Source organism: Anopheles stephensi, chromosome 3 (genome assembly GCF_013141755.1).
Source record: "Anopheles stephensi strain Indian chromosome 3, UCI_ANSTEP_V1.0, whole genome shotgun sequence".
Lineage (NCBI taxonomy): Eukaryota > Metazoa > Arthropoda > Insecta > Diptera > Culicidae > Anopheles > Anopheles stephensi.
Genome location: NC_050203.1, coordinates 69,729,394 through 69,744,028, shown reverse-complemented (window position 1 = coordinate 69,744,028; position 14,635 = coordinate 69,729,394). Strand labels below are relative to the sequence as shown.

Here is a 14,635-nt window from a genome sequence, read left to right as displayed (position 1 = left end):
GTTGCTACGATCAAAGTGTTAAAAGACAAACAAATCTGTCTCGGATTTTTTCTACCATCGTCTTAACTGGCCAGGCCTTCCGCGTGGGGAGCATATTTTTAGTATGATTTTCTCATACTAACAACACATGGAGTTCAGATTGCGTCTGCCGGAATTAGATCAATTTCTCGGACTGATTAATGGGGTCGGGTGATGGCAACAAGTGGTGCTGGTCCCAGGGGAACCAAAAATATGGAGAGAGCGAGTAGAGTATGGTTTCTGCTTACAATTTGTGGCCTTGAATTATCAAGAGACTCTAGAGTTTTTGGAATAGCAGCGGGGTAGGTTACATGCTCGTTGGCAGATTTATTTATTTTTGTACCGTTTCTACGATGGAACTGGAATCGAATTAGTTTAAAGTGTGCAGTAATGACATTTTCGATGAAAGGTCAAGACGCTCTTCACGCACGATGATTGATTTAAGAGTATCTGGGATTAGCTGGGGATCCCACAGGGGGAGACTAAATAATCATACGCACAACATTGTACGCTCTACTCGTTCAACTAGTGCAGTATCGTTCATCGGTATGGGTTGTCACGCGACACTACCAATTAAAATGGATCATCCCTACCCTGTCTGCTACCCCTGATTCGGGGTTATAAAGCGTCAGAGTTTATTTATATTTAGATTTGCGTTGCGTTTGTTCGCTTCTGCTCTCACTGTCTCTATAACCGTTGCGGGCATCAAGTGAAGCAACCACTGACGGGAACATCAATTCCCGGAGCGTTCGTGCGGTTTGTTTTGGTGCTGTTGCGTATGACTCACGGACGCTGATGAACCCGATCCCGACACCATCCTCCCGGGAGTAGGTTCACATATATTCCCAAGCGTCAGAATAATTCTTCCCATGCATTATACTGATCGTGCGAGCAATATTTCATCTACAGAGAGGAATCTTCATCAACTACGAGTTGTGAGCTCTGTACATCCGCAGCTCACCATGAGGCGCAAATGCGCAAGGTGATCTGCTGCGCCGGCTCATGTTGATGATGAGTTAGCAGTGTAACGATCGGATGTGTGCGATGCAGTTTCCCATTAGCGAACGACAACCGTGGGTGACAAGTGTTGCTTCTCTCGGCACGGTCAGGTTCGATTCTGCGGTACACACTTTTTGGCTGCAGTTGCACTCGGGTCGCGTGCGGTGGCGCCTTTCGGGATCATGTTTAGTAGAGAGACGATCATCGTTCGAGTGCGTGAACTTGACATCGAATGACACATTAGGTTGTGTAGTTAGGGGTGCGCGTTGTTTATGTTTTCAACGATACTTGCAGTATTTCTCCCATCCTACTAGAAAGGTTTACTTAGTAATGAGGCCATAAATGAATGTGTCAGTGAAGCTGTCGAAGAAGAGTGAATAATGTGAGTCTTGATGATGCAAATTAAAAGGTCTTTAGAATATTAGACTAGCGAAGAGTGGAAGTGATGTCCTATGATTTGATTTAAGTGTATGAGGATTGACTCTCCGTATTCCGGTTTTCCCTAATGACGCAGTATTATCGTTAGTGGTGAAACCCTTCGCGGTGTGGTGAGCCGTAAGTAAGTGAGCTGTCAAACCATCCGTGTGAACAGTAAAGAGAGATCTAGTTCGAGGCAATCTTGGTAAAATGAGTTAAACGAAATCTCATGGGCCAAATAAAATTTAAGATACTGACGGCGAACATTTGCGTGTGGGGGACACTTTTTACGATTCTCCCATAAATGTTCCTTGGAAGTATTTGGGATTTCTTGTTAATTATCGTAAAACAGGTTGAAACAGTCACAAAGATACAATTTCCCTGCATGTACAATATCGAAAAGCATTCTAGAGCTGCGCAATAGCTGCCAACAGCTGGCTGTTCTACCATCTTGTTCTGGCTAGCTCTGAGCGATATATGACGGGGAAAGCAAGAAAAAAGGAGAATATTATTTTTCATCTCGCTGAGGTCGTGTATACGACATCCGTAGCTGTGTGTGAGATCAGTCAAGAGACGTATGTAAGAGTCCTGGGTGTAATTCAGTATCTGACACCGGTACCACACTGGTGAAGCTGTAAATCTTAAGAGCTGTAATTGAGATGTAAAGACATGAATAAATTCTGAGTTTTTTTTTCTTGAGCATTGGCTTCAAGTAGTATCCGATCGGAGCAAGGTTTAATGATGGGATGTTTTGGTTTCCAGCTTACCACCAACAGCAATGCACATGTCAAATCGAGTCCAGAATAACACTAACCAGAACCGGGCAAAGGGTTCCGTTGTCTTGCTGTCTCGTCCTGTTTTATATGGTTGAGGCTGTGAATGTTTTACTTCATAATTTTGTGTTCGGCGGAAAAGCAATGTACCACATTACTCATTTCTGACAGTGCATCTAGCCAGTTCTTGAGCCGTGCCGAGTAATTGAAGCAGGATCTTGAGTTGCCTGGACAAAGACTTGAAAATAGTACACAACCTAATAGACGAGGCACAAAGAAACGTTTCTAAATGTATATTCGGTGAACTGGAGTAATTTGCAATCGTAATAAAACTCCCCAGGATATGCTCTCAGAGCTAATTTGAAATAACTGAAGTGATATTGCATATTTTTGCATACCCACCCCGGTCATATCAAACAATTTGGCCAACCGTTCGCCCATGATGGAAAGCTGGGGAAAAAACAGCCACAACATTTGCCGAGAAGCAAATGAAAGTTCTCCCGCTCGACCATCATCGAGATAGGACGTCCACTTCAAAACAACCGCATTGAAGTAGCAAATAGAGCAGGGGGCCCCACGCCGGGAAAAACGGTGGAAGAAAAGGTCATTGAATTAATTAGTACCAGCACCGACTGGCAGGACTGGACTGTCGGCAGACTGTACCCACTAAGCCAACATTATTGGTGAGGTCAGCTAAGAAACTGCAAGTGGATTATCGCATTTGCTGCGAATTTATCGCAGACACGCACACCCATCATGTCCTTGGGCGGCGCGCGATTGATGGAGGTTACGTGTTGGGGTGGTGGTCTCAATTGAAATGGAATGCTCGTTCTTTCGGCGAAGCGTAGTGTAGTGTAGTAGGATTTATTTGCTTTCTACGCACCGGGTTTTGTGGGGCTACCGACCACCGGCATTCGTCATAGAATGGTCCGTCGCGTGGGAGCAATGCTGTCGGTGATGGTGTGGAATCGGATATGTTGGAAGTGATGACTTTCCAACTTAATAACCCTAAACAATGGAGTGGTCTGGTCGAGATGGTGATGATGATAATAATCATAACGATGCTGTTAGATGTCTGATGAGCGCTTGTTATTGTAAGAGATGTAATGGTGAAGGGCCTAAATGGAATTTTAAGCTTGCGATCTAGAATTTTCTGATTAAACAAACAGATTAAGAAGGTTTTTTTTTTTGAAGATATTCAACTCCAAGCAATCAAACATATCTGCAGTGAAATTAAGGCACAAATACTTCATTTCTCCAATGTAGAAAGTGATTCCGAGCGTAAAAAAAATACAACCTTTCGGCCTGTTTCACTCTCCATTGATTGATCTCAATAAATCACTGCAAGAAAGGGGTTTTCACAGTGTTGCCTCTTCTGTAAATTTGTAGGTTTTTTGCTGATGACTTGCAGCACACACACAAAAGCAATCAGACGTCTCGGCACTCCGTTCAGGTGCAAGGAAGTAGCTCTAAAAACAATATAAATCATACAAACACGCGGTGCAACAAATGGTAAATGAGGGCTGTGTGTTTGATGTTTTTTTTGCCTCTTCTAAACCTGGTACGCGTTTAAAAAATTTAATTAAAAGCCAGCAACCATCATCGATCCGCATCGTATTGGCTTGTTAGCTACGGTACACTGCTTCTACTACGGTGAAACTGACGGTGCGTACAACCAATGGACCGGTGAGAGAAGATTCCGCACCAAAGGTGTAGATTAAATTAGTGGTGTTGGATTTAAGCCTTCATTGCTTCCGATGGCTTACAGCGGAAGTAAGGAAAAATCTGCATGCAAAGCATCCGAAGCAATATTAACCTCCGATGTTGGAAGAAAGATTGAGCAAACGGCACCGCGAAGTAGAGTTGATTTGGATTGATATTTGTTGTTGTACGGAAGTTTTATGGGACAACCTCCGATTACATCGGTGACGCAATTGCCGACATCTTCACCGGTGATGCACACATTCCAATGTCTCTCACTGTCGCACGTTACATCGTAAAAGAATGGCTCGTGGATGCTGCCGGCGCTACCGAATGCGCCTCGACCACACCACTGCAGTTGGACTTGAACTGGTAATAAAATTCGATTGCAACAACTAGAGCTGAAATGCGCCATCCCAACAATACCTCCGTCTCGACGACTTCCGAACAGCGACGATCTTTCAATCTTGACCGGTTCCCCGTTGTTCGGTCCCCGGATATGTGCGTTGGACAGGAGCACGAAACAAGGGGTGTTATTTTTGGACCTCCGTGTGCATCTCGGAGGTTTCGCTTCAAGCTCGGTGTAAAAATCACCAACACTGCAGTTATGGGACCACGAAATGGTCAAAAATATTGGCGTGCTGTACTGCAAAGGTGGGCGGCGCCTGGGCAGCACTACCCTCGATTTGGGAGGGTTCCGGTGTGTGCACCTTGCTGTTAGAAAAACATGCTCTGCCGTGCTTTTTTGTGCACCATACTTTTTGTTATTTCAGTTTGTTTTTCTATAAGCCATGTAACAATTGTAACGGGATGCATCATGCAGCTTCGAAGCGTTTCCTCGTACCCGGCTGGTACATCACCTTACACATCATTATGCGCCTGGAGATGAGCTGTTCTTTAAAATAACAGCCTGCTTCCTGTCGAACTCTGGTCAATGGGTGTGTGCGTGTGTGAGTGTACCCGAGTGCTGGGTACTGGTTACAGATATATCCGGCTTTCAAAGTACTGATCCATCTACTTTCCCACTCTCCCTCTCTCTCTTGTACCCGTTGGATACAACCCAAATATCTTGAAGTAGCTGAAATATCAAATCTTCACTTGGAGACATTTGAATGGTTCGAATTTCTTCGAGTTGGGGAAAATTCCGCCCGGGTAAAATCGGAAGCTATCAGCGCGTGGTTAATTGATGTGAAGAAACAACATAAAATCATGTCTCCATCCATGGCGGACGACGGGAAACACCCTCGAGAGAAACGAGACACCTTTCCAGAAAGGAAAAAAGGCAAAGACACTTCCTCTCCCCGTGATGTCCAAAGCGGGTACAATGTCCGGGTGGTGTGTCTTAAACGGCTGGAATGGTAATTAACTGCAAGTACCTTTTTTGGAGCAGGATAAGGTTTACTCCTCCTTGTCTGCCCACCCATTACCATTACGGGGGATAGGGAGGTGTAGCAAGCAGTTAGTGATAGGTTTCATAAGCGGGGCCACCCAGCAAAAGAGAGAAGAAAAAAAACGAAGGTGAGTATCCGTACCCCAAGCCATCCGACTGTTACATGACACAACAGTAAACGTTGGTTAGTTTCGAGTTCACATTCGTTCCCTGGAGATCTGGCCCTTCTTCCACCGACGGAGCACAATTAATAGAGCACTCCAGCGGCCAGAAGTAGAGTAGGGGCGATCCACGACAACGACACTACGGTTGTCATTGTTTCACGGCGGCGGAACTACCGCAGTAAAGATGTTGTGCAGACCGAACTGGAGACGGAACTATGGAACGTGAGCTAGCTGCCGGCATCCCTGCTTGAATGCTCGCAAGTAGCTGCAGTTTGAGTGATGGCTAACTTTCGGTTTTCTTGGCGTAACCGAAACTAATTGCCCATCGTTGTCGTCGTCGTTGTTGATGTCGTTGTCGCGACTTCCTGATACACTTTTCGACAGCGCTACGGCACCCGCCGCTGAGCAGGAAGCAGGCAGCCGAGTGATTGATTGAAATGGGGTTTGAAAAACGGTAGTACAGCAGAGTGCTTTAGTTTAGGTGAAGTTGGGCTATGAACAGGTAGCTGTCAAGGGGTTTAAATTACCTATTCATTTAGCCATACGATACGGTGGCCCAGTAGGGCATCCAAGGAGATATTTAATAGCAATGTTTTCAATATAGCTCAACTAACACTAAGCATAATGTTTTCTCAACAAAAAAAAATCTGCTAGAGAAATTCCTCTAGCTCTAGTGGATGGGAATATATTCGCATGTAAATCTACCGGATGTAGAGTTTTTCTCCTCCGTATGCCGGATAAATGAGATAAAAATATAAAACTCTGGGAAAAATGTTCCACATCGAGTCATTTTGTTGCTTCTTCCGCTCATCCAAAAAACCTTACGAAAATGATCTACTCTCAGCCGAATGGAAAACCGCTCCCGTTAATGCTCTCTATCATCCTGTCAGCTCCATTTCCCACTACACTGCCCAACCCGACGAGCGTGCGTGACCATCCTCATCCGTCGATGCGTGATCGAGTTGATTGACGTCATCTCGAAGATCCAGCCATTCAATATATTATATGCGAAAGTATCATTACGTTTGTCTGACTTTTTTGCATCCCTTCGAGAAGCCAGGCCATCTTTTTATGTTCTGGTAGAATTTATCAAAAAATAACTGGGGAGGGGGTGGTACTCGTGCGCTCTGTAGGCAACGTGCCAATTTGGTTATATTTCTAGACTTGAGACGCAATAGATACTTGCGAACAGTCAGAGAATCTGAGTGTTCGTTGTTTTTCGAATCCAACAGTCAGCCTGCATGTTTTCAATGCTTTTATCTACATAAAAACGTGACCTTAGGCATCATTTATCAATCATCACCAGCAACCAAAGCCAAGGTGTATTGCTTTCAAATTACTTCTTCGCCCCAACAATGGCTCAAAAACCCATTCGAACTGTGCGTAAAAGCAAACATTAATGTTGCGTGATGACGCCATCATGTTACGCACAACTCCGGTGGCCAATCGTGCGTTCCGTGTACGCTTTCGAACCTCCGTACGGGGACTGTTCCCGCACGAAAATATGCTTCAATACCCCTGGGCGGGGAATTTTTTGTTGTTGTACCCACCGCTGGGCAGCAAATTTCAACCAAGTATCGAAAGTGTTCGGCAACCACACTTGAGTCCAACATATATGAAGTCACACACGCATCTTCCAAAATTGTTGTTGAACAGCGCGTGTGGGTGTGGTGGGCGACCAGAGTTCAAGTTGATGAAGGTACACCACCGGATAGTTTGGTTGGGCGATGATGAAAGTATGGTCCCTCGTTCCCCGCAAGATGTTTTACTACCCCCCCCCCCAGACGTGTCACTCGGATAGAGAGTTTGTGCATGCAAATAAGAGTGTCCACGGTGTCCAAATGACTGCCCAAGAACGAGGTTAAGAGAGCATCGAGCGGTGTGTTAACAAGGATCTTGTTCACACTCGCTATCGGTGGTGTGGCCTGGTTTGTGGCGATGGTTTTAACAACCCCCGGTTAAAGTGTGTTATGAAGAGGAGTTTTAGATGAATAACGGCCGAATCACGGCGACCATTGTTGCTTGTGCGAATGGTGCTGGAGATGGGTCGCGGTTCACTAGAATCGTCAAGCATAATTGAATGAACAAATTACATCAATTGACCAAGGGCGAGCGTTGCTAGTGCACTGATAGCTGCTATTTGTTTCACTTTATTCTGCGTGTATCTTGCATTTCCAAGCTGCGCTCAGTAAAGATCTGCTTGGTCTATTAAGATGCACTTTGCTTATTAGTTTATAGCCGTTGAAGTTGAAGACCCTTCCCGTGGGCAAATGGTAGCAGTGGTCAAATCTCTTGATTTATGCTAATGTTCAATTGTGTTTTGCTGTCTCGAAGGTGTTCTACTTAAAGGTGGCGAAATCGGGGACAACAGTGGACAGCAGTTCTTTGGAATGCTTGCCCCAACCCTTCACCGGTATGCCTATCGAGATGCGATCTAAACCATCCACAAGCCGCCCACAATAATTTCATACACTACTCATCATTGCACGTTCGCATCGACTGGTTTGAAGATTGTCGAGTGTGTGGTGTGGAGTAATGCTTCTAGAAAGTAATGTTGCTTTACGCATGAAAGAGCGAATGCCACAGTTTAGGTCAAGTGGAATCGAATGGCAACAGATCGTGCTGATCGGCTAGACTAGACTGTTGACGATGTTGTCATTAGCATGGGCATCGTATAAAGCATCATAAAGCCATATGTGTGCCAGTGCCAGTCGTTACAGTGACGACCGCACGTTACGGCAAGTTAATAGACCTGAGTTGCAAACTTCCTACTTCAGAGACATCGAAGAAAGATGATTATTGACGAGCTTCAAGCTGAAACGGGGGAATAGTAGATACCCTACAATAACGCACTTCAAGCTTGACCGATTGATCAAACCTAGCCGGCTCGGACACACTCCACCGTACGCAGTATAGCATGAATTTTTAATTCCCATGCTCATTTACATTACATGTGCGTCCTACAGTAGTAGCGCAGCATGGTTGGTTGATTGGTTTGATTTTGCCGGAATGGTGGCCATCGACTTCGATAGGTCCCCCGGTCGTGTGTATGTACGCTTATGGGTTGTGGATCAATATTGTGGAGGTTTGTTTGAGTAGTCGCTCTCTCGGTAGTTCCTGTCACGATCACGTTTTCTTTTTCGTTGGTTCATTTCACACTTACCTGATGATTATTTATTACTTTTGGATTATTACTTCCGGCCGGAGGGAAAAAATAGTTTGAATTTAATTATCATTAGCCTCTGTACGTGTGCGAATTAATTTTTATTTGCATTTTTTTCCTTCAATATTTGACTCAGTTTTAAGAGGAATCCTAAGTTTTTTTAGGTTCTCCTACTATGAGTATTTCTTGAATATATTTGTTGTAGAATTAAAGTGCTTTAAAAAAAAGAACTCTTGGCTACAGGCAAGATTTTCCTTTCTTCGTCGAACAGCTGAGGACTTTCTACCATCAGATAATCCCACGATCATATTTCATAGCCCTCTTCTGTCGAAGGCCGGTCGCCGCTCAAGAATTTATAACCCATTAACTAAAATTAAATCATGTAAGGTGCATAACACTAAACAAGCCCGCACAGCAAAACAAATGGATATTTGCATTACATATGGCGTGCCTACCGTGTTACAAGAGCCGGGCCAATCGTTTTGGGTAAACATTGAGCGTCTTAAATTTGGTGTAACCCTATCCCCGACCACGTGTGTCGGTGTGCCAGGCGTGTGCCAAGCGGTGAAACTTGGCCGTCTATTTTTTTCGACGAATAAAACGCGCCCATCCGGAACAGGTTGAATGAACACACATGCGGCTAGTGGTAGTACGAGTAGCGACACGCATATTGGGCGATGTTTTCTTGGCTGGCTTAAAAAATACAAAAGCCAAACCACATCCCGACAGTACTTGAAATATGCAGTTTTCAATGAGGTGGTAAACATTTAACTGCCAAAAACTGTAACTGTAAGAAGAAGGTGTGGTGCTTTCTCCTTCCATTACGCACTCCGGAAATTGTAAGCGTAAATGCTAGAACTAGTTTTTGTTTACACCTCGCGCCTGGGTAGGTTCCTTCAACCGTGCACGGTAGCACTTATAAAAGAAAAGCGGCATAATTCATTCTTACATTGATTTTATTGATATCATAAAGTAAGCTCTTTAATCTTGCCTGCAAGCAATATTTCATGGAATTAACCTTGCGTTGCGTTCTTTCTTCTTTCCATCCTGTCCCAGATCATAACCGTCTCGCTGGAGCAACTCAGACTTCGAAATCGTCTGCCGCCGCAACGGTCACTGGCAGCAACAATTCGCCCAAACCGTTGGCAAAGTCGCTGTTACGGTCCTCTACCGGCTCGGGTGCTACCACGGCGTCTAATCATCATTCAACCACACCACACCTGCTAACCCATCACCAGCACGCCGTCAGCAATGGCAGCGGGGTGGCTACATCACCGACCACGGCTACGTCGGTCAAAGCGATCCAGCGCAATGGAACCATCATTCTGGACAAAGCCAGCTCACCACTGTTGATCTGCGAAGCGACCAGCCCCGTCGTCGGTGAACCGGTCAAGCCAGGCACCGGGCCGGAAATGGTGAATCTTCGCAATGGTGCAACCAGCACTCCGGAGGACATCGGTGTCCGGCAATCGAAAGTGACGATACCATCCACCTGCACCGCGTCATCGTCCGTACTGACGGCGGGAAAGGAACCGAACTGTGATCAACAACGGCGCCAGCATCAACGGGAGAATGGCACGGGTCTGCACGCGAACAACGAAAGCGTTGGCAAAGGACCCGAGCTGGTCGACATCAGCTTGCTCAACCATGCCCAGAAGGGTGTGGAGGCATTGGGAGTTTTAGTACAATACCTAGTTTTTAATGTAAGTATGTGCGGCGTGTGGCCCTCTAATCGTCTCATCTTCATCCTATTTCATGCTTCATTCGGTGGTGATATACATCAAGCGACGTAACAAATTCACCATCCGATATCACTGTGGCGTAGCTGCAGTAAAATGCGTAGAGCATTTTAAATCAAAGCAGCATTTCGGGACTAGGTATCGCTTAAGAGAGCATCTGACAGTGGTTCGAAATGTTAGCAAACAACCGAAAAGCGCATAGGATTTGTTGAACAAACACACCGCTGCAACCTAATTCGTTTCGCGTGCAGCAATAAACATCCTCCTGAAGATGGACCGCTGTGCAACTGGGCTGCCCGATAAATGTAGCAGAACCACGATTCGGCACGGTATCCGCGGGATGTCCGTTTCGAAACGAACGCGACAGGATACGGTTGGTTGTTATTGTTGCCGTTGTAGGTTTCCGCCAAAACCGACCGCCACGGAGCTCGGGGAGTTTGGTCTGGTGTGGAACGCAAATTTGTTTATTTTTGGCTTCCGACAGGCGGATGTCCGTGGGAGAGAGCGAGCCACAAATCCGATGATTTATGCTCCAGTGATGCCCAGGTAGTAGAGCGCGAGGCTTGCGATGCAGCGGGTAGCTGGGATTTGTACTGTCAACAGATATCCGCTGCATGACTGAATTTCGCATGCAAAGGGGTTATTTGGGAACGCGAAAAGACATGATTTACGCCTTACGGAAACGCAGGCAAACGATGGAATCCACTGAATCATCGGGACGGGTATGATGATGATGATAGTACAGATTGACTCATACAACACCGGTGATTACATTGAATCTTAGTCATCCGTGTGAGATGTTACAGATAGTTCACTCTCAACCTTCACAATTTATTTAGGTAACATTTGAATCACACCAGCAACAATGCCATAACCTAATTTCTTAACGATCGCACCTTTGGTTCAATCGAAAAGGATGCAGCTCATCGGTCAAAAGGACATCGGGTGTGTGGGAAGTTGAACTATATTACCCCCGACCAACATCGTGGCCATTTGGATGGGACGGTTGTTAGTGAAAAAGGTGCGATAAGTGGGCGGGCATTTGCTTAAATATTTTATTTTGCCGAAGCGCAAAAAGGAGGCACCATAAAAACGTGCATGGACGGTTTATGACATAACACGGGTCGCGGTCAAAGAAAACGGATCCGGAGACAGGTGGTTTCATCTGTGCATCATGCCGCTGGTAAAGATCTAAGGTACGGATAGGTAGTCGAAATGGTTACCGCGTATGAGAAAATTTGTCATGGACAGGTACAGAATATAGAAAACTCTCGTTTTTATTTTAAATAGTAAAAATTGTACACAAGTTTAACGTAAACAAAATTGTTACTTCACCAAGAAGAATATGCGTTCTCTCAATATCTCGAAGGAACATCTTGATTTAGACTAGCAAATCATAGTCTTGGTATCTCGATATCTGGAGACCTCGTAGAACCCTCAAATAAGATGTCGAGGCTGGCTTCTTCTTCTGCTTTGGCCTAACAGCCTCTTAAGGTCATGCTTGCCGTTTCTGGCTTACTAGACTTAAAGAAACCACGTAGTTAGGTAGTCAGCCCTCACTATGGGGGAACGGTCCGGGTGGGATTTAAACCTCGGTCCTGCCGTATGAAGACCAGCGCCGTTGTCGCCTCCACCAACGAACGGCCGCCCTGTCGAAGCTGTATGACGCTCGAAACATCGTAGCTCCCTTCATATAATTGATGATGTTTGACGCTAGCAAATCTATGTCCTTTACGACACGATCAATGTTTCCCACCGTGAGAACCAAAATGATCACACGGGTGCGATATCCCACGTTCAATGAAATCCTGTCGGTGCATCCCAATGTGCGGGAAAATTTCCTTGCCCGTTGATTGCACTTATCTCATGAATATTTATCAGCGTCACCAACGCCAGCGTCATCATCATCTTCCGGATTACAGCGTACAAAACGAGAAGGTGTACAACTTTTACTGGTTTTTGCTACTATCCTTCGGCAGTACAATTCACCTGAGCAATTATTTGCTCTAAAAATTAGAATAACAAAACGTCTCATCATATCTCACTTGTGTGCCGAGGTGAAAGTGTAGGAAAATGGGTGTTGCTGAGAGAGTATGTTGGGGGTTTTCCCCCATGTCGGCTAAGAAAATTCAACCCAGCAGTGCCACTGGTAGATCGAATTCGTTCAAGTTGTACATGTCTTCGTGCTCAAAACGAAACGTACCACCTGGTAATGCCCGTTGCCAGTCCATAACCTGATAATGTGGGGTTGACTGTGTGATAAAATGCAAATGTGTCATCAGCAGCTAGCAGCGGCAGTAGTAGCGTATGTACGCTGCATGTAACCGAAACCGAGATGCAGAACGGGGAAGAATGGTTCATCAAGTGCAGTCCCGTCTCTTTCAGCAGCGGAAATTCAACGGCATATGCAAATGAGAGTGTAAAGTGAACCTATAATAAAATCAATAATTCACAGGTGATGCTGCTGAGGGTTGGATGCAGTGTGAGAATCTTAGCTGCAGCAAGACTGTCGGGTCGGGAATGAAAATGGGATACGAGATTTGGGCAGGGTTATTAAAAATGTAAATCAAATCGAATGCGAACGAAATCCGCCTTCTATTACAGTTGAGATGTTGAACTGGAGGAACTCTCGTCGTTGCATTACGTACAGCTCGTCTACAGGTAGAATAGGTAGCCGTGCTCACCCGGATAGGAGGATGCTGGAATGTGTGTTTTTTTTTTTGCCGAACCTGATTCGATCCAGCATGTGGGATAGATTTGCAACTGAATGCAAATTTTTAGCAAAATTTTCCTGCTTCCTTTGCACACATGTGTGTGGCAGTGTGGGATATTGGAATATTGGCAGGAAAGTACCAAAATCTGGGGCTTACGAATTCCGCTGGCAAGCTAGGACGAACGAGCAAAAGCATTTTTATATTGTATCCCTAGAAAACGTTCCATTTGATGGAGGTGATTTATCGGGGCCAAGATTTGCTGAAGTGCGCCCGGACAGAACCAGCTTCCTCCTCGGTACTTCAAGCGAGTACGTATTGTTCCTGGGGCGGGTGTTTAAGTGGATTTATTTTTCTTCCCGATTCAAAATACCCAAATAAAGAGAGTATCGGTCGGTAACAATAGGCGCGGATAGATGGTGGGATATTCCTATTTAAGGGTGGGATTATCGGTGCTTAGGCGCTGATAATCTCTGCGTGAGATCGTGGAACAGTTTAGAGATGTGCGAGCTTATATGTTTGAAAAATGTAGCATTAAGCTCATTGCGTGAGGTTCAAGGAACCTACTGACTCACGTACATTACATCGAATACGATATTAATTTATTAGCTACCTACTGGTAGACAACTGTGTAGTAGCTACCTGGTAAGATTCGTCTCTTTAAATGCATTTTTAATTATTTCACTTTCCAAGTCCTGCATACCAAGTCCAAATAATTATCTCAAGGGTCATCAGAATAGCGCATTTAGTAGAGCAATAAAGTATTGAATGCTGAATATAGTAACCAGAAAAACATTTATAATTCTTTCACTTCTTCTAATCATTTTGAAGAAGAGATATTGTTGATGGGAAGGACCATAAATGATCTAAACCCTATCGGAGTATCCTTTTTGCCATATTTACACATTCTGTTTCTATCTCTGTACCACCGAACCGGAGTTGTAAAATTCTATTTTGCACCCAACCCTTTATATTTCCGTGTTAGAATTTGTTGCTTTGATGATGGTGTTGAGGAATTTCGGAAAAACCTGAATCCTTTTTCCTTAATGTGGTACACTTAAATGATGTGCGCACGAATAAGAGAGTGTTGAAGGGCGAAAGAGTGTTGATGTTTTTGTTCTTCCCAGCAATTATTATCGAACGACTCTAAAACCTTATCAATAATATCGCATTGACTTAAGATAAACCTCAAAAGCTTATCGTAAACGTTTCATGGATGAGCAGGACTTGTGTTTGAATGTATGTCACCAGCTGATTGCTTATTTTGACGTAAACTAGGCCAGTTGTTGTTTGTGTTGTTGTGCCAGTGACGTTTCGGTTGTTGTCTGTCTTGTATCTGCCAAGAGCATCCGAGATTTTAAGCAGTGAAAATTTGCTAGCAATGGATTTAGCTGCCGAGTTTAACTTACTCGTCACTAGCCTAGTGGTGCTATGCTGTTTCCTGTGCTATGGAAGATGGATCACGTACCGATATGGTCTGGATCAACGACCTGAGCAGAAGGTAGGAGATGATCTCTGACTACACAAGGCAACACGGATGTACCTGTCCTGCGGGATAAC

The 14,635-nt window shown here is 44.9% G+C and overlaps 1 protein-coding gene across 23 annotated transcripts in view; it reads left to right on the top strand.

Moving 5' to 3' along the window:
* LOC118512516 overlaps positions 1-14,635 on the top strand; it is a 123,147-nt gene that overhangs the window by 102,309 nt on the left and 6,203 nt on the right. For all 23 annotated transcript variants that reach the window (XM_036057034.1, XM_036057052.1, XM_036057037.1 and 20 more), the window contains one exon: positions 9,682-10,328. In XM_036057034.1, coding sequence (XP_035912927.1) covers positions 9,682-10,328 — 647 coding nt within the window. The remainder of the gene's footprint in view (positions 1-9,681; positions 10,329-14,635) is intronic.